This window comes from Halichoeres trimaculatus, unplaced genomic scaffold, assembly GCF_033239565.1.
Source record: "Halichoeres trimaculatus isolate MK-OKI-2021-1 unplaced genomic scaffold, fHalTri1.1 fHalTri1_scaffold_11, whole genome shotgun sequence".
NCBI classification, from domain to species: domain Eukaryota; kingdom Metazoa; phylum Chordata; class Actinopteri; order Labriformes; family Labridae; genus Halichoeres; species Halichoeres trimaculatus.
The window spans coordinates 23,077,190-23,104,725 of record NW_027437189.1 but is presented as its reverse complement, the minus strand read 5'-3'; the positions used below and the strand labels follow the sequence as shown (position 1 = coordinate 23,104,725).

At 39.7% G+C, this 27,536-nt stretch overlaps 1 protein-coding gene across 2 annotated transcripts; it reads right to left on the bottom strand.

Annotated features, from left to right (window-relative positions):
- Nucleotides 1–29: 29 nt before the first annotated feature.
- On the bottom strand, nucleotides 30–25,174 carry LOC141799674 (RNA-binding motif, single-stranded-interacting protein 2-like). 2 transcript variants are annotated; one of them, XM_074681985.1, is made up of 14 exons: nucleotides 24,992–25,174; nucleotides 17,119–17,327; nucleotides 11,839–11,897; nucleotides 10,109–10,200; nucleotides 7,992–8,149; nucleotides 6,630–6,709; nucleotides 6,397–6,506; nucleotides 5,139–5,185; nucleotides 4,948–5,041; nucleotides 4,798–4,848; nucleotides 4,562–4,672; nucleotides 3,190–3,270; nucleotides 3,021–3,102; nucleotides 30–2,847 (listed from the first exon to the last, which is right to left on the bottom strand). In XM_074681985.1, exons 1-13 carry the CDS (start codon nucleotides 25,061–25,063, stop codon nucleotides 3,025–3,027), a joined length of 1,242 nt encoding a protein of 413 aa, XP_074538086.1. In that variant the 5' UTR covers nucleotides 25,064–25,174; the 3' UTR covers nucleotides 30–2,847; nucleotides 3,021–3,024. The 2 variants fall into 2 exon arrangements, with proteins under 2 accessions (XP_074538086.1, XP_074538087.1); XM_074681986.1 differs by having other exon boundaries at nucleotides 17,119–17,324.
- Between the last annotated feature and the right edge of the window lie 2,362 nt (nucleotides 25,175–27,536).

Below are 27,536 nucleotides of genomic sequence, written 5' to 3'. Positions count from 1 at the left end.
TGGCTTACTTGTAATGCATCATCTCTTTATTGGGACTTCTGTGCTGCAGAGGTGTATCTGTGTGTAACGAAAACACACAAAACACTGTGAAAAAATTTTATTAAAAAAAGACGAGCTTAAATCAAGTTAAAAGTTTAATTGCTGAGGGGAAGGAGACAAAGACCTGCATAATGGCACGGACAAACATTGACAGAGGACAAGCTGATTCACAAAACAAAGACTGTACAGACAAAGATGAATACAGGAAGCAAACTGACTCCAGATGTGACTAAAAATGAGTGACCTTACGCTAAAAAACTCTGAATACTTAGCAATTTACAGTTAGCAGCAATCGTTCTTAAACTTTATGATTCACCATTCAGCTTTTCTTCATTAGTGTTGATAAAAAATAAGGAAACGCAAGAAAGCCATGAAGGGTTGTAAATTATTCTTTGCTTCATGAATCTCTGTAGAGGCTGATCTGACATAACATTTTTTTCACATAAGCAGTGCATGAAAAAGAAATTCCAGTCTGTGTTCAAGCACACAAAATCCAAACCTTTCAACTTTACTTTCCAGTGAAATTAAAGGCATTTCTGTGACGCTGAACTTTCTCCAGGAAATAAACTGTTTTATAGCTTAAAAAAAGAAAACAGTGACTATCACTCAAGAAAGCGGACAGTAACAAACAGGAGGTGATCAAAAAAATTAAGATCTAACCCTTTAATAAAACCCACAGCTGGATGAAACATTTAACAACACTATGGTGTACAGTATAAGCAGGGTGGATGAGGAGGCAACTGGTCTCCAGTCACTTAGAGTTCCTGAAGTAATCTGAACGACCACATTTTGGTTTGAAATAGTTCCCTTTTAATGCAGCAATGAATGAACCAAAAATAGACGCATCAGTAAGAAAACAAACAACTCTGAACGTATGTATAGTGAAAACGAATGCCATGAGATCCAGGATGTAAAGTCACACAGTGAGGTGTTACTTGGATATCTGTAGTATTGCATTTATAAAGGATAATAAATAAATTGCATAGATCGTCAGACCTTGGTGTGTTTTCCGAACATTGGACGGAAAGGTTAAAGGAAGTTGACACAGAACCAGCTGTGAACAGCCATGAGACCTGCTGTTGTTGGTTATTGCCAGCGAACCTTGTACACAAACGGAATCTACATTGCTCTGGCAGGATGAGGTAAGTCAAGGTTTTTGAACATAAACTTCTCTGAAGTTGTCCCCCACTGCTGAGGGTCCAACAGTCTGTAACAATGCATCTGAGCCTAGCCGACGTGATTCACCTGTGATCCACACTCACAAAGTGACGACATTTGTGACACAGACGGAACTGAAGCATCTGTAGGAAAAAAAACATTAAGCATTGTTGAGAACACTGAAACCAAACTTGGAACAGAATGCAATCATATAAAAAATCTTGATTTCCAAATTTAAAAAAAAAAACAAAAAAAAAACAGAAAAGTTGAAAACAACTATTTTCTTACTTTTGAAGCACACAACACACTATAAAAATAAAATCAAAGCTTCATTGAAAAACAGGACAAATTTCAAAAGTAGAACTGGATAAACAAAACATTTAAATAAAAAATGTAAAAAAAAAACATCATGTTGACAAAATGAAATGCAGAAGTAGATGCAAAAACAGCAAACACCAGTATGAAAGAATCTCCGTGCTGGCCTTAAAGGTCCATCTTGGAAGTGTTTCTCTGGAAACTTAACAGGGAAGAGGGACACTAAACCTCTTGATCTGTGTGTGTGTGTGTGTGTGTGTGTGTGTGTGTGTGTGTGTGTGTGTGTGTGTGTGTGTGTGTGTGTGTGTGTGTGTGTGAAATAAAAACATCATGCTAAGCTAAAATGGGCATTAAAGAGATTTAGTTTCCCTTTTTACAAAAGGGATGCACATAAATTGCTCTGTCTAGACAATTTTGTTGTCGTAGTAAATGAAGCGTTACTGCACAGAGGAAGGAAATCAGAAGAAAGCCGACATACATTTAAATCTCTTATTTACAGGCAGCTCTGTGTGAGATGTGATCCTCGTAAAGCAACTTTGGATTTTATCAAGAGGTGCAGCTCACTGGGACAAAATATCTAGAACGTTCTGTGATAATCTCTGGAATGCTTTGAATCTGTCCATCTCCTTTAAAAACTTCCTCTCTTAATTGTCTCTTCTTTTCCATCTTTTGATTGTCTGAAGCTTTTGTTACGATTGATTGAACTCTAAATTATGAGAGTCAAGTGCCAAAAAGAAGCAACAGCTCTTCAGGTAAGCTTTAACACCTGATAGAATTAGAGAGAAACTACTTCAAGTCAGCACCATGTCTGTTTACAGTATGAGACCTTAGCTTTTCGCTTGTCTTTTGAGTCTTCTGAGTTCAATTATTTGCACCAACCAATCAAACCAGGACACATGAAGCTAGAAACACAGCAAAACCAATCATTATGTACAAAAAGGCAGGATCGAAGCAGGGAAATATCAGTAAAACAACAGAATATCTTACAAAAAGGTCAAAACATAACTTGACTCAAAATAAAACATGGTGTTGAAATGTTCTTTTCCTGGTTCAGGAAACCTTTTAGACCTGTAGTGTGTGTGTGACTTTTCTTGACCGTTAAAATCTAGATGCTCCTTCTTCTCCTCGTCTTTTCCCTGTTGTGATGGTCCTCTGGACTTGCTTGTTTGGAAAAAAATGAGTTTATTCCAAAATATGAGTTTGTAGAAAATATCTTTTGTTTGTCCTTTCTGTGTAACAGTTCCTCCGGAGCATCTGGCAGCTTACATGCAGAGTCACTGTGCCGAGTTTCAGCTCTTGAGCTCTTCGAGGGTCACTCCAGCTCCAGAGGACGTTCTAACACAGGGGGAGAAGATCAGCCAATTAGAAATATGAATAATTCATTAGGTTCATGAATAAGTTTTGTGTAGATACTGCACTTATATTAAAACAGCCAGAACAACAACCTGTTCAGATTCCCATACATCCAAAACTGGCATGTACCGACACAAGCAATGACCAAAACCCACCTCTTCACTTGTTATGCTGGTAGGGGTAGGTTGTGTGTTCTGATGGTGTCTCTATGGCAACAGGTGGTTGGACGGCACTTTCCTAAGAGAGAGATATTGAATATTAAACCCATGAGTGAGTGTTTCACGTAACATTTTAGTGGTACATTCTCATAAAAGAGGATATTACCTCAACTGAGATGTTGGTGGCAGGCACTTGGGTGTACTGGGGGATGTAAGTCCCCTGCATAGATGTGTTTGCAGGCATATACTGCAGGAGGATGGAGAGGATCATCAGACATGGCAGAAACATCAGTAGTAACAGTGTCAGACAATGATCCAGTGGAAAAGATAGTGTTCCAAAATTTCTTTTAGAAAATTAGTGAAACAATATAACATTGGCCATTCAGATGATAGTTTGAAATATATATAAATAAATTGATCCATTAATCTGGACAGTTTGTTGGAAAGAAAGTGCTACACACAGCTCTTTGCACTGTTAAATCACATCTGCTGGTTTGATTCCATTTCTCTGTTCCATAAATACATTTGGGTAAGAACTAGGGCTGGGCGATTATGGTAAAAATAAGAATCCCGATTATTTTAAGTGATATTGAAATCACAATTAATATACACAATTATTCATTTATTCAAAAACTTCAGTACTGATTTAAACACAACTTTAAAGAACCAGCAAGTCGCACATACAGTATTATTGATACACCTAAGTTACACACACTCGCTGTGGCTGCACATGGAACACAGGAGAGCTATGAAGCACAGGAACTTGCATACATCTACACTGTGTGGCATATTAATTGTTTTTCTTCAATTATATTGTTTTTATGATTGTCAGATGGCAAAATTGAAATCATGATTAAAATCCAATTAATTGTCCAGCCCTAGTAAGAACCACTCTTATCAAAAGCAGTAATGGTAAGAATCCTATCTAGTGACTTAGAGGATGGCTATAATCTGTGAGCTCCCTGTCCCCCCACATGCATACATAAAATGGCAAAGCCTGGGGTGGGGAGAGCACACCTCCTCTCTCTCACATGTGCATGCATGACAAGCCAAAGACCCCAGTGGTAGATAAGAGGCTAATATTGTGAGCAGCTGATGTATTGTGGACTGTGCTGCTGAACAAAAGCGTGGCTACATTTGTTTCATTGTACAATATTTGACACATACTCAGATTTGACCCTAATAAAAATGAGAATAAGTTTAATTCTACTTCACTCTAAGGACAGAGTGATAACATACAGGCAATGAGCTGTTTTAAAGGCTAAGGAAATGTAGCTTCTTGAGCTGAAGGGTTGTACCAATCCTACTCTGAGCTCTTTCCAGAGTTGACTAACTTCATTTAGATGATTATTTTTTATCAAATAAGGACAAATTAGAACGATCAGTTTTCCCAAATCAAGAATTTTGTTTGCATGGAGCTGCAGAGCTCAAATTACACTCTGTCAACATCATGAAACTTTCATTTGATCTATGACTTCAGTTTTTTTCTACAACCAGCGTTTTCACTCTTAAGTGGATACTGATATAACTCTACTGACCGTGCCACTGCTGCCCATGGAGAGGTGACTGAGCTGCTGTGTCAGGGATCCCATCATGGATGTGGGCTGGATCGACATAGTGTGGTCCATTCCTGGTGTCAAGACTGCTCCCTGTGGAAAACATACATAAGTTAAAGCTCTTAGCTTTGGTTCGAGCAGATTCTTATCCAGAAAAACAGTTGCAGCAGAAGACATGTTAAAAGGCGTCTAAAATAAGGTCAGGGTGGGGTACTCACTGTGGGCGGCATAATGTATGATGGATGATGTATCCAGGAAGGGTTGTGTACCTGCATGAACAAGAAGGGCATGTTTAGCAGAGTAAGAGTGCAGCAAGTGGGAGAACAAATGTGACATATGTTTTACAAGCTGTAGGGCCGTGACACTACCTGGTATGTGGACATAGGTGAATGCATGTATGGGGAAAGAGAGGATGGCCCAACAATCCGGTTTGGAGCGATGCTGTACGGAGAGGAATAAAACCTACAGAGAGAGAGAGATAGAAAGAGTGACTCGTCACCACAAAAACAGCATTTCGTCTTAATGTAAATAGAAGGTTAGATCGACTGCTAGCACTGACCCGTTCTGTAAGGCTGTGGTGGGGTCATAGGTCAGGGTCATTCCTCCCTAGAGAGAAAAAGACAAAGAACTCCACATGATAAAACACTCTTTACTTCTACAGAAATGCAAACGGAATGGCATAAGAGGTGTGGCACAACTTTGGTCACCAAGTTATTTAAACAATAGATTTCAATATGTGATCACTGATAATATTAAATCTTATCATAGAGGGGTAACCTGTGGAGTTTGAGACAGTTCAGTGTTGGGACTTTAGTTATTTTTACTCTATATGAATGATATTTGCACTGTAAGTGACACACTGAAATATGCAATGTTTGCAGATGACACTAATTTATTTTGTTCTGAAGGGAACCTTAAGTAACTGTTAAAAACAGAAGAAATAGAATTGATGAAGTTAAACAAATGGTTAAATGAAAGTAAAACAAAATATATGTTGTTTAGTACTAAAAGGGCTAACGCTGAGGTAAAACTGAATTTAACAAAGTTTTGGGGAATAATAGTAGATGATACACTTTGTTTGAGGCCTCACATAGAACATGTGAGAAGGAAATAATCAATATCTATGTCTGTTCTTTACAAAACAAGGGCTTTACTGAATATGAGCTGCCTTCATTTACTGTACTGTTTACGTGCCGTGTCTTATATGACAAACTGTGCTAAAACTTGGGCAAATGCAAATAAAACCAACTAAGATCCAATAATTGATTTGCAGAAAAGAGTTATCAGGATGATAAACCAAGTTGGAAACTGTGATTCTACCAATCAGCTTTTCATAGGATCATCCACGTGGAAATTTCTGGACATCATACATCAAAAAACATTAGAAATTAAGTTTTGAGTGGTGAATAAGAGCTTTCCTGGGACCTATAATTTAAGGGGGTTGCCAATGTTGAGAGAACCATTCTCAAGTACAGATGTGTGTCAGTTTTGGGAGTGATGTTATGGAAAGGACTAAATGATGAACTGAAGATGTGTAATTTCATGTTAGTTTTCAAGAAGACTTTAGATTTTCTAAAATGATCGAAGCTTACATTGTGAACTGAACCTTAGTTTGAGCTGATTTCCAGTTTAAACTATCATGTATTTAATTCTGGTTGTGGTATTCTGAATTATTCGGTTAATCCCATGATGGTACAGGATAGGCAAAAATAAATAACCAGGCTTCAGCCTACTCCTTATTCACCTGCCGTCTGATTAACTGTTATCATGTGAAAATATTTGTTTTCCTTTAAGTCATTACGGCACAAAGGACTCACGCTCTCTCCATCTCTTGTCCAGGGCCGCCCATTCTGTAGATATTTCCCTTGGCTCTGGCGTTTTTTCTGGCCTCCATCGGCAAATTTACACAACAAGGGCTCTGATGGCACTGGAACAGTCAGGAAAACTTAATGTTATATGTAATCGTGTCTCCGTCTATATATTTCTTCAGGCGTTACATTTCAATAAGATGCTGCCTTAAGGGACATGACATGACGGGGGCAAACCTCACCCGGAACTCCAGGTGGAGTCTTGATGTATTTCCCATTAAAATGCTGGATAATGGCTTCACATTTCTCTGTGGACTCCATCCTGAAGTAAACATTAAAAACAAGTGTTATCAAGTACAACCCCTCTGTTTAAAGGGGACATATCATGCTTGTTTCTCCTTTTCACTTTGCCAGACTAGGATGCCTGTAAAGCATTTCTGCCCTCAGTACAAGTCATTTAGTTCCTTCATTGCCCCACAATAGCATTCTCAATATCCTCAGTTTAGTCCATTCTGAAGATCGTGTTGAAACGCTTCGTTTCGAGAATGACCTCCAGTAACCTCGCAACGTCACAGCCCTTTGTGGTCTGATTGGTCAGTTCTATCAGAGGGGCGGAGGGGGTAGAGCCAGGGGGCGGTTTTTGCAGCATGGCAGTATTTACAAAATCGCCACATTGAATGGAGCAGACCGAGCGAGTTTGCTGTTTGCCAAAACTTCACTGTAAGGCATTGATAGCACTAATAAAATGGCAGAGTGTAGGATACGTCCTTTTGTATTAGACCCCGAGTCAGACCCGGACGGTTCTGCAGCTCAGGAGGAAGAAAATCCACCTGGACACAGATCATCTCAGGACGCTTCAGTGTGGTGAGTCAAACCGGTACTGTAACATGTATAGTTTATACGTGGAAATATAGGCAGGCTTCACCAATAAACTATTTCTATAACAGGGCTCCATCCTGCTCCTTCACTTTTCTCTGTCTGTTTTATCCATCATGCTGAAAGTGTGGTCTAAAGATCGCCTCTACTGTCAGTTTGTCACTATGTTATTACTCAGTCAAGTTAGCAAGAGCTAGTAGGGAGCTTTATTTATACTCTGCTCTTGGTAGGTGTGTCCCTCAGTGGCGGTTGTGTGACTAACTGACATCACAGAGAAGGAGCTGCTTTATCAGATTACTCCAATAAAAAGAAAGGATCCTCATGTCATCATGAAGGTCGAAATCTCACAGCCAATTGTCAATGACCTATTTTCAGAGGCATCAAATCTCGTTCTAGGATATCAGAAAAAATACAATATCTCATTTTTTGAAAATTCAGGGGGTGAAAGGTCTTGTTTTCAAATTTATTATTTTATATGTAAGTATTAAATCAGGGATCAGCATGACATGTCCCCTTTAAGATTAGGAAATTGTGCAGTGTTTATTTCACGCTCTGGCCACCAGAGGGCTCAATCACCATGATTAATACTGAAAAATAAAGTTGATCCCTACTTAATGCAAAGACCATTTTTTCTTTGTATGAGCATTTAAATTTTCAACCACAGCACCCCAGCCCCAGTCTTAACACAGCTGACTGAGGACACAGTACAAAATAATCAAAGTTTCTACCTGGCAAAGCCCACTCCTCGGCTGGTTCCGTTGGCGTCACGGAGGATTCGAGTGGAAATAGCTTGGCTGAAGGGTTTCAGCATGTTCTCCAGCTCCTGCTCGTCCATAGATAGAGGCAGGTTGGAGATATATAAGTTGGTGGGATCCTGCTCTTGTTGCTGAAGAGAGAGGAGCCAAGAGAGGATTAAAGAATGAGGATGTGGAGCAGACAGAGCTCTTAGTTTTCATTATCACAAAGTCGGCAGTCCTCCAAAAAACAGAGAGGAAGAGAGAAAACCAAGAGGGTTTTTGAAGTTGAGGGATCTTTTCATTTTGGACTTGCATGGAAAAGCGTGGATGAAGTCTAATGAGAAAAAATGTCATCTAGAGATGGCAGAGATAGTATTCTGGCTGGACTTCAGCTGAACCGCTCCCGTTTTTTCTATCTCCTCTTCTCTTATTCATCTGCCTAACTCCTTTCCCCCCTCACACCCCTCCCTCCATCAGCCATATATTACACCATAAGAGCAGAAGATGGGCCCATTGTGCGAGACGAGCCTCTTGAGAGGATAAAAGCACAAGATTCAGGTAATGTGATATCAAAGTGTAATTACATTTCTAATAGCTCTCCAACCATGAGTGATCTCAAATGGTTATGTGCTCTTGCTCAGAATTACAGATGAAGTGTTTTGGACAAAGACCTTAGGAATGATCTGAAGAACATGTGAAGCATTGTGCTATCACCTCTCTACCAGGCAAACATCATCCCCCTGTGTCCTGGGCTGTAGTAATAATATGTCATATGCAGACGAGACGTTGCATTCATGATGTGACCCTGACCTTGAATAATGCCGCACTGACAGGATTTGTTCACTTGCATTAGTCAAAAAATTATGTACTTTTCTGAATTTAAATGCACCAACTAAAATCAAAAATTAAAAGAACTGCCACAGATTCATTTGATTCTATCAGACATGTGTCTGTGCTTTTCTCCTTCCTGCTCAAAAAATCTGATTTGAGCAATAGCATCTTGTAAGATAACCTATCTGTATCACCCTCTAACCATCCTGCATATTCATTATCTCATATTGCAGATGTGATTAAAAACCTGTAAATGCAGCGTGAATTAATTTCCATCCCATGAATAATGCATGCTTCACTGCTGCGACCTGTGGTGAAGGTGATTTCTCCTTCACCTTCCTCCTTGTCTTCCTCTCATGGAGCAGTGCAAACTAAACGTGAAACTCAAACCCAAGCGAGCCATGTGAGCTGCTTTGGGTTTCGGCCGCGAATGAATCAGACTGAGTCATAGAGAAAAGTGACGCTAACACAAGCCCAGTTGTAAACCCGGTGTGAAGTGGAGTTATTTCGCGAGCAAGGAGCCGTATGAATGTCAGTGATCCAGCTTAACGAGAGATCAGCTTTCCTAGGGTGTTGAGGCTGTGCGTGTGCGCGTGCAGTCTTGTGTGTGTGTGTCATAATCCTGCACAGGCAGGGCTGGTGGAGTGCATGTGTGATTGTCAAGGGTGCTGTAAGTGTGTGTGTGTGTGTGTGTGTGTGTGTGTGTGCGTGTGTTGACAGGGCGGGTGGCTGGGCAGAGGGCCCTGCTGACTGGGGAGCTGCTCAGACACTGAGTCAGATGCCACCAGGGAGAACAGACAGGTCCTTTGTACAAGAAGCACGCTCCCTCAACACCGTTACGGCTATGAAGACAAACAGACACACACATATAGACATACGTTCATGTGTGCATACATGCTCCTGTGTGCATCTATGAACTCAGTGAATCAATTCCACTAAAATACTCTTTTAGCACACACCTATATGTACAGGAAACGTAACGCCCAACAAACATACAGACATGTACACACACAGACTGAGGCTTAATTGGCTTATAATTCTGAATCACAGTAAAAGAAGGTGTGCAAGACAGAGGGACGGCTTTTACAGGGAATTTTACGAGAAACAGATCAGGGTGAGGAGCAGCTTTTCTTCTGCAAGCTTAATGATTAAGTATTATAATTAATAACTCAATGATTTGCTAAGTCATTCACATAAATGCAGAGAGTTTAACTCTGACCAAAAAGCTTTCAAACACAAACCAGTCACGCCCTTCCATCTTAAGCCGGGGTTCTTACCTTGGCCATCTGAGCCTGCACACCACCCGCCTTTAGCGCCGTCACTGCCTTCTGAGCTGAGGCTGGGTTGTCAAAATCCACAAAGCCGTAGCCTGCAGGGAACAAGACGCACAGCAACACACACAAGCAATAACAATGTGATACAACGACATTGTGCATGGTGCTGGACTCTGTTAACACTGATGTGATTTAAACTAATGAAGCACACAGCTTGGCAGTGTTTGAATCTGAACTGACAGCATACAGTGTTAGCAGCAGTATTCAGCAGAGTATCCAAACCTACAATTTAAATGACCTTATGTCAGGCATTTTCACTCGTTGATTTAAAAACAGGAACAATTAAAGATGCAGATATCTGAGAGATGCCTGTTTTAACCGGACCAAGTGGTTGCATCTGATCTCAGCTGAGGGTTTCAAGAGTAAAGAACTCAAACATTTTAACATTTTCTTCTAAATCACGTATAATAATCGTAATCGTATATATATATATATATATACATATATATATATATATATATATATATATATATATATATATATATAAATATATATATATATATATATATATATATATATATATATATATATATATATATATATATATATATATATATATATATATATATATATATATATATATATATATATGTCTCTCACCCTGACTGTCCTATGTTTTGTTGTGGTTCATGTTGTTCTCTCTGTGATAATATTTTAAAAATAAATTAAAGACTTTGATCAAAAAAAGTGATTACTTCACCTGTTACCAAAATGAAAACACTTTCCTATGACTCAGTATTCTGGCAAAAGCTCTCCCCTGTTGCTTATTCTACTACCACTGTCGTGTTATTTCTACTTTTCATACAAGGCTTATGAGGAACTACTGATGCAAATCAAGCTGTTGTGTCCTTCAGTGACCCTGGTGATTCTGGTGTCATACCACCGCAACCTTTCAGAGTTCAGCTCAGAGATTACACACTGACATACTTTGGATATTAGTGTGCAACCCCTGTGTGACCTGACCTTTCAACCTCTGCTCAACAGTTTTATTCCACCTCTCCTGACAGCCAGAGACAGTCCTTCTCACTGGGGGTCTGCATCTGGCGCAAGCACATTTATTTGAACAAAGTCATGTGTGACCTCAGATGACCCCCTGACAAGTATAACTAAAGGTGTTAACACGGTGCATCACTGCTCAGGCAGTCCAGGACACAGCTCTCCTCCCAGGATGTCACAGGAGTGCCCCAGGGCTCTGGTACAACCACCAGAGTATGGCTGTTGGATCATCTCTTGGTGTGTCTTGGTGGTGCCAAGAAAGGGTGTGCGCTCTCCAAATGGCGACTAACCCACTGGATCGTCATAGCCAAAGCCCATACATATGATATGACAGGCCGGGCCTTAGCATTTGTGATGAAATGTCATTCCTCCAGGAGCCTATCCTCTTCATGGGTAAATCTTAGAGGGGTGTCTTTGTAGGACAAATGTGTGGCAGCCTCATGGGCAGATCCAGCCATATTCACCAGATACTACAGAGTAAATGTGGCAACCCCCCATCCAGCCTGATCTTTTTAAGGTAGGTACCTAGGGGGACACCTCGTAACAATATGGGTATGACCTGCACTTCCTGAGATGGAGACATCCAGTGAAAAAAACTGCAGCCAGCCAGGGTTCATGAAACAGTAGTTACATGCAAAACCTTTGTTTTGTTAAACAGCTGATGCCTGTACACCCACCTTTGCACTTGTTTGTTGTCTTGTCCAGGATGGCCTTGGTGGATACAATTTTTCCATACCTAAAACACAGAAAGGTCCATTTTTAGTAATCATCTTTTCAAAGTGTTGAAAAATTCTCTTAAAATTGGGTTTTAGCCTGGCAGCATTTACAACACACCTGAAGACATATTGTGTCCCATGATAAGAGAAAAAACAAGTCACCTAACAGGTTCAGCGTGATGACACTGAATCTAACAACCCATGATGCCCTGTGGGTTTCTGAATGCTGCAAAGATCCAATGATTTCCAAAAATGCTTTCCTACCAGCTTGCATGCAGATGACAGAGGAATCCTGTATAAAAGGGTTAAAATACATATTAACTTTAATTTTTTTTGCTTTATTCACAGAAAGCTTCACAGCCCATCATCAATGTTAAAATCTGTATTATCGTTCCAGTTGGCCTGCTATAGATCCTGCAGATGTAGATGATAGAGCCTGGTTGGGGGACATGCTTCTGTGCAGCACAGTTTCTATCGGTTCCCATCTCTGCAGGCATGTGCATGCAGTGTAATGTGATATGCCTCTCCTTGGCTGTCCTGTCCAGTGCTGGCTCACAGCCATACTCTACTAACCAGCTCCTCTCCAGGCAGCGCTCAACACTCCACTGGGTCTTAGAGCCCCTCACAACGCAACCCAGCTTTCATTCTGTGGCTCTGACTGCTGCGCTGCCACATCTCATCTGAGCTGGGAGAGTTATTTCATAATACGCTCTTATAATAAGGATTAAGCACTGCCCTGTGAATATTGTAATCTGACAGTTAATCTGTTGGTTTTCTCCAAATTGGAAATGAAATGGTTTTCTTTCTGGTTAATTTGAGATTATTTACCCAATAATTCAAAAAGAGAACAGGAAACATTTGTTTCTTTTCAGAGTTTGCTTCCAGTCACTGTGACGATGATTTAGCTTCTATGGTAAATTCTGATTGATTGACACATTAGTTTACATGAATACATTCTTGGATTATGTACAATTAAGTCCTGAGTACGAAGAATTTTTGATCAACAGCCAAACCGTCACTGCTTTTCAATTAATCTCTTTTTACAGTTTCTTTGTTTAAAAATTAGAATCCATTATAACAAATACTAGAATTGTTCTGGTTTTAGTTTGTAGACCCAGTAGTAACGCCTAATACAGAGGTTCTGGATGTATACAGGAAAACATGGAGAACAAAACAGAGACAATGCAGAGGTCATTATGTGATCAAAACAAACTATTGGTGACAGTTTGGCTTTCCATTAATCTCAACAAAACAAAATCAAAAGGAAAAAACAGTATAGGTGACCTTTATTCCGATGGTGTGTTTATTATTTTTCGGAACTAAAGCAAAAATATAATTTTGGTTGTAAAGATAGTTTTTGGAAGTACTTACAGATTAGAGACTGATTCATTCAGGATAAGAGCCTAATGTTTGAATTCTCTCCTATAGCATACAGAGAAGCTGTGTTTTACAAAATCTTTAGTGGGTAGATATATGTAAAACCTGAGGATCACCTGGCAGGAGGACCTGAGTGATGAGATTTGGCAAAAAATATCATCAAATACTGGGAAATATATAAAGGAGACTAGGGGGAAGTTTACTCAGTATAAGTTAATACACAGGTTTTATTTTATCCCTTCTAACCTTCACAGAATGGGTTTTATGGCAACAACCCATAAACAGGAGCATGCATCATGCCATCTGGGAATTTAAGCTGGTTAATTCATTCTGGAAAAGGTAGTAGAATACACAGGCAAGTGGGTAAGTTCAATAATACCTGTATCGCAAGATTATACCTATTGGGAAACCAAACAGAAATTCCCAAATATATCTGCAGCGATAAATGTAGGTGCAATCACAGCTGCCTGAGCGATCCTTAGACTGTGGAAAAGTACATCGCTCCCAGATGTTAAAAAATGTATTGAATTAATGTTAGAGATCTTATCATATGAACACATGCTGGCTAAGATCAATGATGATGTTGAGAACTTTAAGAAGTCATGGGACTGCTTCCTTACTTGTAACACTGCTGCGACACTGTGATGATGCAATCATCTGCATTATATCTTATCAGTATAACTTATCTACTTTGGTTGTTCTGTATGTAGGTTTTTATCACAGGCCATTAGATGTCTGGTTGCTAGGCACCACCCTGTTGGCTGTGGCTGCCTTTTGCAGCAGCTCTCTCTTCTTTGTCCGTTTCTTGTAATTTTTTTGTCTCTTTTTCGTAATCTTTGTATTTGGAGTGGATCATTACTTTGTTTGGCTCATTTGTTGGTCATGGACACCAAACTTTTTGTGGCTTCAGTGATATTTTTACTACTTTTTCTCCTGTGTTTGTCTGGAGATCCTACATGTAACCATGGCTGCATTGTTTACATGTGAACTCAGCTGTTAGCAGCCTGTAGCTTGTCAATGCTAACTGGTGTAAGGCCTGATGTCTTCCCACAAGGAGGTGAGGACGACATGCTGGTTCTCAGGTGTGAGTTGAGAAGTGACAACATGGACCTGTCCTTCCATCCATCGTTATTGGGAACGTAAGATCTATCTCCAATAAGATGGACGAGCTAGCTGTGCTAACCCAGCAACAGAGGGAATACCAGAGGGTAGAGCAGCATCATGCTATTCACAGACATGGCTAACGGAGCTAACATCAGACACCAACACCACATTGGAAGAGCTTCGCCTGCTGTGAGCAGACAGGATCCAGGAGACAGAGACTGAACAGACTGAAGAAGCTCAGTCCTGGACCCTGTGGAGGTGGAGGCTGGCTGAACTGGAGAATGATGGACAAGCTGTCATCATCTATTTTCTTATGGACCTTTTTGCACTTTCTATATACTTTCTTACTTTTGCTTTCTTGATTGCGGCTGTGACTTCAATTTCGTTGTACTTGTTATAATGACAATAAAGTCTATTCTATTCTATTCTATGTCTTGTTATCAAAAGTAATACTGTCTGATATATTCTTAAGGAAATAAAAAATGACAAAAAGAAAGCAAAATCAGAGTACAGGTCCAGTTAAAATACTCATGACTGATAGGATGCTTCTTAATTTGCGAGGACAACTGTTCATTGGCAAAGCATGAAAAAGAAGAATCAGACAAAAGTCTTAATTACTAAATACTGACTACACTGGAAGTCCTCAAAAGCTGGACATTGCTCCCAGAGTATATTTGTTATGAAAGCCCCCAAATTTTGAGATTTTTAAAATGTTTTTCATTAAATTCACTGTATGAAACCTCAATAACCCCTCTGCTGGATTACAATGATCTTGTTGGTCTTCATTCCTAGGACACAAGAGTCAAACTCTTTGTATTCTTTAAGATATTTGGCAAATAAAGAATATGCTGATTCTTATTCTCAAAAAAACACTTGAGATCAGCAATTTATTCTTGTGATATTTTTTTTTTACCAATCCTAAGATATCTTCAATGTGAATATATCTTCTGTTAGTAAACTGAAGCTCTGTTGTATAATGCATATCATCTCTAGCATTATTTTTTTATGGTGCATCTTTGATTCAAAGCCATAGGGTGCCACCAGGCTGTATGGAAACACTAATACTGTCCTCCTATGTTTTCAGGATGCAATATGACTGACAGTTACACAGCAATCCACCCAGTCTACAGCTTCATTCTGACCAAAATCTAAACTAAGGGCTATAGTTGCTGCACTCTGCTTATTTAGATGCTAGTTCACTTATTAGTGCTAAGAGGTCTTCGACTGCATGGTGCAGAGCAAAAAGTGGGGCTACAGACTCAGCCATGTGTGAGAGAGCACAGTGTACTTCAGCCCGATGTCCATCCATGGTCAACCACCAGAGACGGATCAGGGCAGGAACCGGAGCGGCAGTGAGGCACCCAGAGAGACAACTGCAGGGGCTGGAGATGGAGAACCAACCCCCATCCCCTCTTCTCATCCCTCACTCCGAACACAGTACATCTCAAAGCTGCATGCACCTACTCTCAGTGTGGGGGAGGGGAGCCATGACACTACACTCACATTTACTGTTCAAACTTGAGCTGAGCAAGCAAAATTCTCCTGACAATGCCTGTTTTCTGCTGGTTTACATCTTTATCCACATGTATTATGCCTGTTAACTATTATTGTACACAGTCGCCTCACTTCATGCTGTGTTATCAAAAAATAACAGCGGCCTTGATGTGCTCTGCTCAAAGGCAAATTTCATGCAGTGATTTTATCTGCTCTGTAAAAGCAGAAATACGAGAACTACCCCCACAGAAACACCACCTGACACACAAACCCTGAACTCTATTCACTCCTCCCCCTCTGATTCTCTCCATCCACCCCCTTTATCCCCTTCTGCACACACACATACACATACACATACACACACACACCTCCCTCTTCATGCCATTGCCCTTGTTTGTCTTTCCCTTTCCCCTGGGCTCGCCGTTTCCTGTAGGGTTGGGCAACCTCATGTGAGCCATATCTTCCAGACAGCTGTAAAATAGCAGGCCTCTCCTTCCCTCTCTCCCTCCATTTTTCAATCAGCCCAGCCCCCCTGTTCCCTCCTTTTTTCTTCTCCCACTCAGCTCTTGTGGTCTTCATCACCAGGCTCCAGAATTCAATTAAGAGAACCCAGATCATTCGTCTCAGCCTTGTTTGTTCTGATGTCTTCCACTGCAAGCCTCAATATCAGATGGATTGGATGATGTTGCTGTTTGATGTCTGACTACACAGTTGCCACGATGAGGAGTCACACTCAAACTGATGAGCAACACAGTGTGGTATTTATAGTGCAGAATATGACTTTGAGTTAGGATAGTATAGCCACTCGTCAACTTACCGTGTAATAAAACGTACAAGAATAAATCATTCAAGAGCAATAATTTACAGTCTAAATGTTGAGTACAGAGTGAGTGTGAGCAAGGGAGACTAAACATTCTGTACCTGGTTTTTGGAAAGTCTGTGCCAAACTGAAGGTCTTGGTCTACAGGCTGAATGTTTGTTGTTTTTTCCATATGACAACTAAAAGATTGCCTTTAAGAGCATCTGAATGACCTCTTTAGATCCAGAAATACATGTTTAAACCTGCTTCACATAAGTTTGAAGTTATTAAACCCGTGATTCATTTACCCAGCAAGCATCGCCCAACTGTCACTGCACTCATGGTTCTGTTCTCTTTCAGCTTTCTCTGCAACTACAACCTGCTTCATGTGCCCAGCAGGCAGCCTGGCTGAAATTAATGGGGTGTACATGTAGAGGTTAGAGCAATTGGTTTTTTGGGTGACTTACGGCTGACAGAGTTTGACCAGATCCTGGTCTGTGGTCCCTGGATGGAGGCCACGGATGTAAAGGTTGGTTTTGCTCAGCTGCTCTCCCCCACTGCTACTGCTACTGCTGCTGCTGTTGCCATTGCTGATGGAGTTGGAGGTTGAGTTGTTGCTGTGGTTGTTGGGGCTTGGAGGAGCCATGTGATGGTTGGATGGGGACACATGCAGCTGCTGCAGGAAAAAGAGAGGGCACAGTTAGGATGTGGATGGTAAAGATTAGAGCTGCTTGATTAATCGAATCGCAAATGTGATTTGAGAATGTGCATTTACGTAATCTCACAAAAGGCTGGGATTTGCGATTCAAATGGCTAAATGTGAGTGTGTGTTTACAAACATTACAATCTCTTAACCCATCAGCTGCTCTGACTCCCTAATGGACACACATTGTGTATGGTCCATGACAACAGGGTTTAACTTAAATTAGACCCCTGATCAGTAAAAAACTCAAACCACTTTCCATCAATATTCTGTTTTCTATCCAAGACTTTTAGTGGTTTTGCTTAAGATCATTCACAGATACATTTACAAAACTGGGACTCTTTTTGGTTCACCAGCAAATTTTTAATAGTGTATTTAACGGAAGTGCATAAAAAATACTGCTCTTCAAAAAATAATACTCTGTTTATTTTTTCCTTTGGCTAGTGAAGAAATACACATCGAGTCCTCTTCGAACACTCCCACCCTACTGAAGAAAATCCCCTCTTCATGGTGATATGGATGGAGCATGGAGTGCAGGCATACATCAGCCATAAATGCTCCAGAAGTTGTTTGACTTTTACCCAGGGAAGAGTCAAGTCCTGTCTATATCTCTCCATTCACAACAGGACTGTGTCTAGACTTTTTAGACTAGGGTGACTCAACCAGGGTGCTGACTTCTACAGGCGGGGTCATGAATTAAACAAGCCCACACTCCAATAAATGTTTGTTTACAGGATTAACAGGCCACAGTTGTAGCAAAAATAATAAAACAGGTAAAAAAAAAAACTAGACTAAAACAATGCACTAGAATTTCAACTTAACTGTGCTGAAGTGCACCAAAAATAGTACTGTACAAGCTTTCTTTAGTTGCATTTTGAAATTTCAAACATATAAAAATTAATATTTATTTTTCAATACAACTACTTACAATCTCTGAATGTTCCTTTACAACAAAGCATGAAGATGCATCTTATTCATCATAGTCACGAATAGGGATGGGTACCTTTCACATGTGAAACGATACGGTACCAATGCCTGGTACCTTGCAATCCGTACTAGTACTTAACAATACCAATTTTTCTGTACTTTTTTTGTGTTTACGTGGTAAAAAAATCAATTTGTTTAAAAATAAAATGTATATTTTTTTAATTTAACATATTTATTTTTCAATATTTAACCTTGCAATGCTGTGTTCATGCCCAGCATGGAAAATCACCAACTCTTCCACTCCCTCACAGTCACAAGGATGCGTTAAGGTACCTAAACATGGTACCTTTTGATTTTACGTGAATTGGTACCCAGTACTTTTGACAGAATTTGGTTGGTACCTATAAATGTACCTAGTTAAGTACCCATCTCTAATCACAAATCACAATGTTGTCCAAAATTATCACAATCACACAATTTGCCAAATGGTGCAGCGCTAGTGAAGATCACAGAAAGCAGATCCCTTTTTAAAGGTGTGGATGTTCAGTAAGACAGAATGATGGTTTACTTATGTACTTATGAAACTGTGCTCTTATAAAGACGCAGTAAGTTGGAAAATAAGCAGTGGTGGTTGGTTAACTTTGCGATTATGTGTCATTATATCAGCATTGGGTTACAGAGTCACAGGCATGATACCAATAGCAGTTTAAATTTTAATTTCACTTTATGGATCAAATGACACTGATATGTAAAGCAGATGGCCATGTAGAAAATACCTCTACCTTTTCACAGATGAAGTGTAAACAATAAAAATATGCAACCATAAAGACTACTATTGATCAACAGTAAGTATACATGTGAAAGCAGCATGTACCTTGAGCTGCATGTGGACATATGCATAATAAAAGCTTATACATGCAGATACTATCTCTGCATGCACATTTCATAAGACAATGTAAAACAGAATCAAATGTGCTTTAAATAAAGAAACAAGATCAGCAACTACAAGACAAAGATGCCAAAAAAGTTTAACAATAGATTTAATGGAAACCACTCTGCAAGCAGCTATACAGTTCCAGATCTGCTGAACTGTTTACACTGTTTGGTTAGGAAATGAATGGATGGTAGCCCCACCAGTCAATATTCAGTCTGCTCATTCTGACTTTTGCTAAATCTTGTCAAAGAAGATGGCTCCTAGGAGTATTTTCTTGCTTTGCAGAAGGTTGGGACACAGAATCATTACTCTGTTTGTATATGATGTTCTGGATTCAGTAACAGTTTGCATATGATGCACATGCTGGGTAGTTTGGTTTGTAAATGGTAAAATCTTAACTTTAGAAGCATGCATTTAAACATGAAGTCAAACCAAACTTCTTCTGAGGGATGCAGAGCTGCAGTGAAATGCTGCTTTTGGCAGAAGAGTCAAGCTAAATGTTTATAGCATACATGGGAACCATGCTTTGTATAATTCATGCTGGCAACTGATGTCATTCATAAAAGTCAAAACAAAGCACTAAATATTAAATCTGGCATGAATTAAAGTGACTGACCTCCACAATGCTGCAAGTAAGCTATTTTGCTGTTGTTGCTATTTGAAGCCAAAAGGGGTTTGGCAAAAAGTTTTTACTGGGAGCCTTTGAAACGTTTCCAGGCAAAATTTTTCGCATTGAGATCCATACATTATGATTTGTTAGGAGGACGCTGTTATTTGAAGAGAAATTGGCTTTTTGAATACATCTGCATTAGTGCTTTAGGCGGCAAAAGAAAACAAAAGAAAACAAAAGAAAGAAAAGTTTTATAACTTTGCTATTTACTAATACTGTCTTTTTGTGGTTGAGCAAATCTCCAACTTGGTTGAACTGACCTTTTCAAGGAAGGTACTGTTTGATTTAACAATGTGGTTTAAGTAACTTTCCCTCTATTTCAGATTGAAATCTCTGGGTCAATGGTAAATGGTAGCTCCAGATCTGCTGACCTGATTTTATGACCAGGCCAAGTTGTTTGTGTACCTATGCATCTGAATAAAAACAGAAGCAGTTTGATGAAACAAGGCTCAAGTTTATGCATGCTTGCAACAGAAATCGTTTCCTGTTAGAAACCTATAAGCCTCTACTTCACTGTGGATAATAAACTACACCACACTGGCACTGAAGTAAAATGTCAGTTTGCTGAGTTTGGTCACTGTGTTGCCCTCCTCCCAGTGCTGGTGGAGGAGGAACTGTTTGATTAGTCAGGGTCAGCAGGCTCAGCCCTGAGGAACAATGGGATGGCTTGTTGAACACCATAAGGTCAGAACTGGAGCACCAGCTTATTAACAGAGCAGGAGATGTCAAAAGACTGCTGGAATTAAGCTAATTATGACCTTCATTTCTATCTTTTGAAGATATCGTCTGACTTTCTAGGGGCTTAGATGACACAAAACTACACAGGAACTCATGCAAAATAAAACTTATCAAATAAAAGTGGTTTACGAAAAAATAATAAATTAAGGTTGAAAAGATTGTCAAATGGCTTGAGACTTTAAGCTGCATGTTTTTATACTCACTATGTTTACATTGTTATTGATCAGACCTAAGTTATGTTACAAAATGAAAAATTAAAGCTCTGCAATATAAAAATCAATATGTCAAGAGAAAACTGTAAAGCTGTCCTGGCTGGAGGGGGCTTAGCGTAAAACCATACACAGCAAGAGAAGCAACAACCCCTGGTAGCATGAAAACAGAAAGGGGTAAATTTAAAAGTTCACACGTGTTTAAAACTTGGTTATAAGTTTTATCTGTTCATCATAAATGCCCATAATAAAACATTAATGAACTGTGAAAGACTAAAGTTTGACTATTGTATTATATTAAACATTTAGCAAGCTGGCTGGAGGTTCTGCTCGAGTAGGTTAGCGTAGGCTATTGCTAGCTGTTAAGTTTTGACGATGTACGTTGGGTTACAAACTTTTCAGACACAGAAATCCTCAAATCACTGTCACAAAATCATGTTGTGGGTTTTAAGTCTTGGAATTGTATTTCCCATAACACTGTCTTTTTGTTGTGATATCTCATATGTAACAAGATTAATATCAAACCTAAATCCATAATCAGTCAAAGGAGGCTACCACTCCATAATAATTCAACATGCAAGATAATTTTTTTTTTTAAAATATTTCTGTCTAAATCATTTCCACTACACAAACTTTGGATACAGAACAGACTTTTATTTGCGTCAGTCTTATATCAACCTGCCCTTGAACGCTGAATGTTACTGTATTCAGTAACAACAGAGAGATTTTTTTTACTATCTTTATTGATACCAAGACCTTTAGTTGCCTTGTGTTTTTCAAACTGTTGGAGAAATTTCAGATTCACTCCTTGATTTTCAATACAGATTAGAGGATCACTGTGACGTATTAGGGAGATCGTTTATCTTGATCGTTTTTCTTTCTTCTTCTCCACTTTGGCATCAATAGTTTGTTTTTCAACAATCACAGCTTCTTCCTGTGCTCCCCCTTGCCTCCAGTGAGTGTGGGAGGCCCTCTCACACTATCAGAGGAGATGCACCTGCAGAGGCCTTGGGAGATAGGATCTGACGGGAGACTGAGCCTGGTCCTGAGTCTAGCTAGTGAAGCCTGTCTAATTGGGATCTGAGCTTGTTAGCGGAAAATGCTAATCCCTCTCATGTGCTCTCAAGTCAGAAGGCAGTGTCTCATTAAAACAGCTCTGCTTGGCTCCTTTGGAGGGAAGGATGGCACTGAGACGGATCCACATAGTCCCCATCTGCCCTTGCACCAGGTGTGTTACCCCCTGTGTAAGGTAATGCCTGATCAGCTCATGCAAACACAGACCATTGTGGATGCAGATAACTGTGTTGCATAGCTTGTCACTTAGCCTGTTCATAAAACCTGACCTCCTGGCAAATAACTAATTCCCGTCCCACTTTTCACTTCCTAATCCACAGCTGGCTACATATCATGTTTTGATCAATCCTTGTATTCATCATAGTGTCATCCTATAGCATTCTTTGGATTCCTCAGTGTTACACACACTTTTAGGTTTCCCGTCTTAAGTGAACAGGAGTTATTTCACAGGGGGTGAAAGATAAACATTCAAGAAGTCATATTCTTTCATGTGAATGTCATCGCATATAATTGTACATTATCTTTTTTACATTCCAAGATCAAGACTGACAAATATGGGAAATTTCTTTAGCAAATAAAACTGACACAATCAAATGACCTATAGCAAAAGCGAAGTATCATGAGTTGATTAGCTCTTGTCGGTGGCTTTAAGAGCACAGTTGCTTCCTGCCACTAGGTTACTCCGTAAACTGGAAATAAATAGTCCTCACATCTGTTACTTATACAAAGACAAACAGTTGTAGCTGCAGAAAGATAGATTGACTCATCACCTTATCATAACAGTTGTGTAAGAAGCATAACTACAGTAAGGACCTCCTGCATGTTGCAGAAAGAGCAAGTGCAGCAGGCAGCAGCTGAAGACTGATGAGGTGATTACAGCTGGAGGGAGCAGAGGTGATGCCTGTGGGGAGCGTAGGTGATTCAAGGACTTTTTAATTTAGGGGAGAACAACAAATGCTCAGTGGATGCCTTTAATTCAGTAATAAAAGCAAAGATGTGAGTCTGATGTTCTGGTACTAAAACGTTTTTGTTTTTGCAGGGCAAACCTCTTTCTAATGCTACTTTAGATATGAAAACCAACTTCTAAATTCTTCGTAAAGTCACATAATTAAATTACTCAATTTAGTTATCATCACACCAATATGAGCTTTAGGTTGCCTACCTTATAAAACTATTTATATTACTTTTGGCAAATATATGATCTGTTTGAACCTGAACCAAAATGTTTTTCCCACTATTTAATTAAATTGTACTTTCTGCAACCAGACAGTAACATTTCAAAAGCACTTAAAATACTGCCAGAAAGAAGTAACAATAGATGTTTGGGGTTTTTCATTTGAAAAAAAATCGTAATGTGATTTCCTACCTGCTTTGCAAAACAAACTTTAGAGGGCACTGTTGAAAAGATCATAATTTCATAGAAAAAAAAACGTATTCTTTTTCCTGCAGCAACAATAAAAATGAAGAAAAACAGAAAAATGCAGCTTAATGTTGAAAAAGAGAGGTTACAAAAGTGTGGTAAATCCTTGACGTCCTTTGGTTGAAAGGTAAGACCTCTTTTTCTTGACTTGTCGACTGATTTTAGTCCACAATATTAAAAAAAGAAAAACCTGAACATGCTCCTCAAAAAAGTAAGTTTCAACAGGCATCAAGCTCAATGAGGACAGCAAAAGTAAAATCTGAGGACAAGGGAGTCATCTATGAGGAGGAATGTTCTCCATGTGAAGCGAACCACTGACAGACAAGAAATCAAGGTATGTGAAGCACAGGGGGGAGAGAAAAAAGAGAGGGGGAGTTAATCGAAAGCAGAAAGAGGGGGGTGTCTCTTAATCCTTTCTTTTCTCCGCCCTTTTTCTCAAGTAAAAGAGAGACCAGGGGTTACCACTTGATGCTGTATTTACAAGTTTTTTCTCTGAATGACTTTGGCGCTCCAATAATGCAATGTGCAGGAAAAAAAAAAAGCTGGATGTCCTCTTCCAAATAGACCTTATATTACAACTATTGTTGAAGTAAGCAAGTTATTTGAATCTGAGATTCCAGGAATTCCAGGTCATTAATCTCAGCAATCTGAATTCATGCCAGACTTAAGGCAGGCAAGGGAATAACACAGGGGAGGTGTTTGATTTCAGTTTAGCTCAAACAGTTATGCTGAGTTGAAGGTATCAACCAACTTCACGTCCAGGTCTAGTCACACTTAATCTGTAAAGAGATGAATTCTGCCCTGAAATCTTCAAGAATCAACAGAGTGCTCAGGATCTAGACATGTCCCCCACTTTATGTTGAAAACATCCCTGTGTAACTCTATAAAATCTTTAAATCGTTAAATTTAAAACTAAAAAAAGCAGCACAGAGTGGTTGAAAATGGATAATGTCTGGACATGAATTATTCATACGAGGGGCTGAGGTGATCAATATTAGACCTTCTGTCCAGCTTCAGCTCAGTTGTTGCTTCTGAGTAGAGATGTAACACAGCCACAAATGGCTATATGATCTGCATTAGACTCATTACATGGGCAATGTAACTTTCCTCTTTCATGAAAACCCTCTCGGTCATCATTACTGGGGTTGAAGGGGTGGGGCATATCGTTGCACGTAAAAGAGAAAAAAAAACTTTGCTAACTTGTGGTTAATTCATTGAAAACATAACCCGAGTAAAGACGCTGGTTCGTGTTACACCCCAAATACAACATCAAAGTAACCATTACCATATATTAAGCTTGATAAAGCCCTGCGAGCATCTAAAGCACATTTGTAGGCTCTACTATGAGAGTGGGCGAGATAGAGGAAGAGCTCAGCGACCGAAAAAAGCGAAACTACAGTAGTAATCTACAGGCAGCTTTGTAACAGGCCGCTGGGTAGTTTGTAACAGTGTTAAGTGCAACCTGAAAAAAGCCGACAGAAAAGGTTGCAGCAGCGACTAACAGTTTAAACGTCGTCTTTGATCCACTTTCAAGGACACTGCAGCTTAAACAGCCGAGCAGCTCTAAACTGAAGAGGCAGAGCTCGAACACTAACACTGCATCAAGAAATCACTCAAGTGCTCTACAAAGAGAGGACAGAAGTAGGCTGAGGTGCTGTTATTTACCCGTTTGCTGTTTTTGCCGGTGAAGCCGTTGTATGGGTTGATTCCTGCCCTTGGCGGTACAGAGAGCAGCATTTTTCCGCGGCGCTGTGTCCGGAGGAGTGGAGAGCCGAGAGCAGAGGCAGTCAGCTGACGTCAGCCAGGGAGAACCAGCCAGGAACAGCGGGAGTGATTGGAGTCGCTGTCCCAAGCACTCCGTACATACTCTGGATACACGCTTTCGTGTTATTTCAGGCGGTTTCTCCCTATTCTGCACCTCAAAAGTCTCATAAACCCTTGAATTACACCAGAATTTTCTAACGAGATAAATATCAAAATTCATTCAATTGCATTCTTCTGTGCCAATGATTTAGCTAAGTCTTACCTTTCTCCTGGGGTTCACTACTTCACTGTTAGGGGTATGTGCAGCTGGGTCACAGCTGAAAGAAAACTTCACAAAAACGAAAACGCAAAGAAGTTGTCATACAGTAAAAAAAATAGGCCTAATTACCAACGTAACGGTCAAACAGTAGCAAAAATTTGCTTATAATGAGCCATAGCTAGCAAAAATAATAGGTTCATCTTTTTTCGTCAGAGCTAGCTAAAGTCAACAGATAAACAAATTAAACTGTCAATTAAAGGAACAGGTGATTCATAAACAAGCTAAAGTAACATACAGAGGGCAACAATTGGGATGAATTTGTTGACAAATAATTATGAAGTGCAATGGAAATTGTTAGCATAATTAACTGTTTAGCAGGGGTAGCATAAACCTCCTTTTTAGCTATAGCCTACCTTTTAGTCAATTGTTACACAATAAACTTCTGGTTTAGAAATGGAACAAAGTATGAAAAATCATGCACTATAACAAGTAATTTCTGGCCCTTGGTGTGTGAAGGCAAAGCTTTGGAACAGCATTTATAACATTGTATTCTCTAAAAAATGACTTAACTTATTGTCAACAGCTGGCTATTTTGTGGTGAGTTACATCAGCACAGCAGTCATTTGATGAATTTTCACTTTGCTTACGTCTGAGATTTATAGATGTTGCCTTGCCTTTTCAAAATCAACAAGCCAGGTATATCGAACACATTTAGTGCTTATTATATTGGGATATAGTAGTGTCTTTGAAAACCTGAATGCCTCCCTGATGATATCCCTGCTTTTCAGCTAAAATAGTGATGCTTACATGGTATCTACCTTTTATTTGACATACTTAGCCTGACCCAATTTTACATCCAACTGTTGATAAATCACCTTGCAACTCTCAGCTTTTTTATTCACTGTCCTGTTTTTGAGGACTTCCATTATTGGACAAAAAAATGTTTGTATCAACAGAAGTTGCCTGGCAACCTAGTCCCCTGACCCCTTTGCCTTGTCTTGCATACCCTACCTGATTAGCTCTCATGTGTGTAGAAAACATATGCAATTGTTCACTCAGCCAAACTGTGTTTTTCTAGCCATGGCTTTTGCATAACACATGTACATCTGCAGAACTGTGCAGCACAGAAAGACAGAGGACAGGCCTTATGTTGATCTACATGCACAAGGGATTTCATCCTGATTTCATCATGACAGTCTAGTCAGACAGACGGGAGAGGCTCAGCTGAATTCATAATCTCTATCTCTCTTTCTCCCTCTATCTCTCTGTCTCCCACACACATGCAGTCGTACAGTGTTGAATCTTGATGCATTGGTTTAATTTACATAAAAATAATCTTAGCCTGCATTACCATTGTTCTCTCTGGCCAGATATTGACGCCTTTTCCTATTTCCAGACTGTTTTCAAATCACAATTAGGTCATCCAGAATTGTTCACTCCCCCTGTTTGAACCTATGCAATGTTTTGATATGTGTGTGCAAGTGTTCAGCCAGATGGGCTGTGAGTTCCTCTGAGCTCAAGGACAGTTTGGGGAGTGACTCAGGCAGCAGAATGCCTGAACCAGCCAACTCTCACAGATTTCACCAATTACGGAAAAAGTGGGGCCTGTGGGGATTGTAGGTTTTGGATTGGTTTTCTTACACTAGTTAGTAAAAAAAATCGGTTTGATTGAAACTATTTACAACAGATTATTGTGATTACACTGTTTAACAAAAAAAAAAAAAAAAAAAAACTTCACCCAATAGCTTCAGCGTTATCTGCAAATCAAAGACTTAGGTGAAAATGTCACGCTGAACTAGCTCTTGCTCATGGGTTGCGGTGGATTGGGGGCCTTGTAAATGGGTGAGAAGGGAGTTGGGTGAATGAAGGGGGGTTAGCAGAACACAGGCTGCTGGTGCATGCTCTGCATTCCTCAGGTGTTGTCAGCATAGCTTGCCCAGTAATTACCTCTCTGTGAAAACATGCACAAAGCAACACTTCAGCAGCAAACTGAGTGGCAGAAAACCAGAAAGGCTTTAAAAGTTGGGATTTAGGAGGTAGATAAAACATTTATGTGTTCATTTAGGCAAAGTATGAGCTTGAATAGTGACTGTTTTTCAGGAGTGAGTGTGCTAGATGGAACAGGTACAGTTCACTTCATGCAGAAGCACTGATACAGTTGCAGAGCAAGGATGTGTGCGAGTCAAG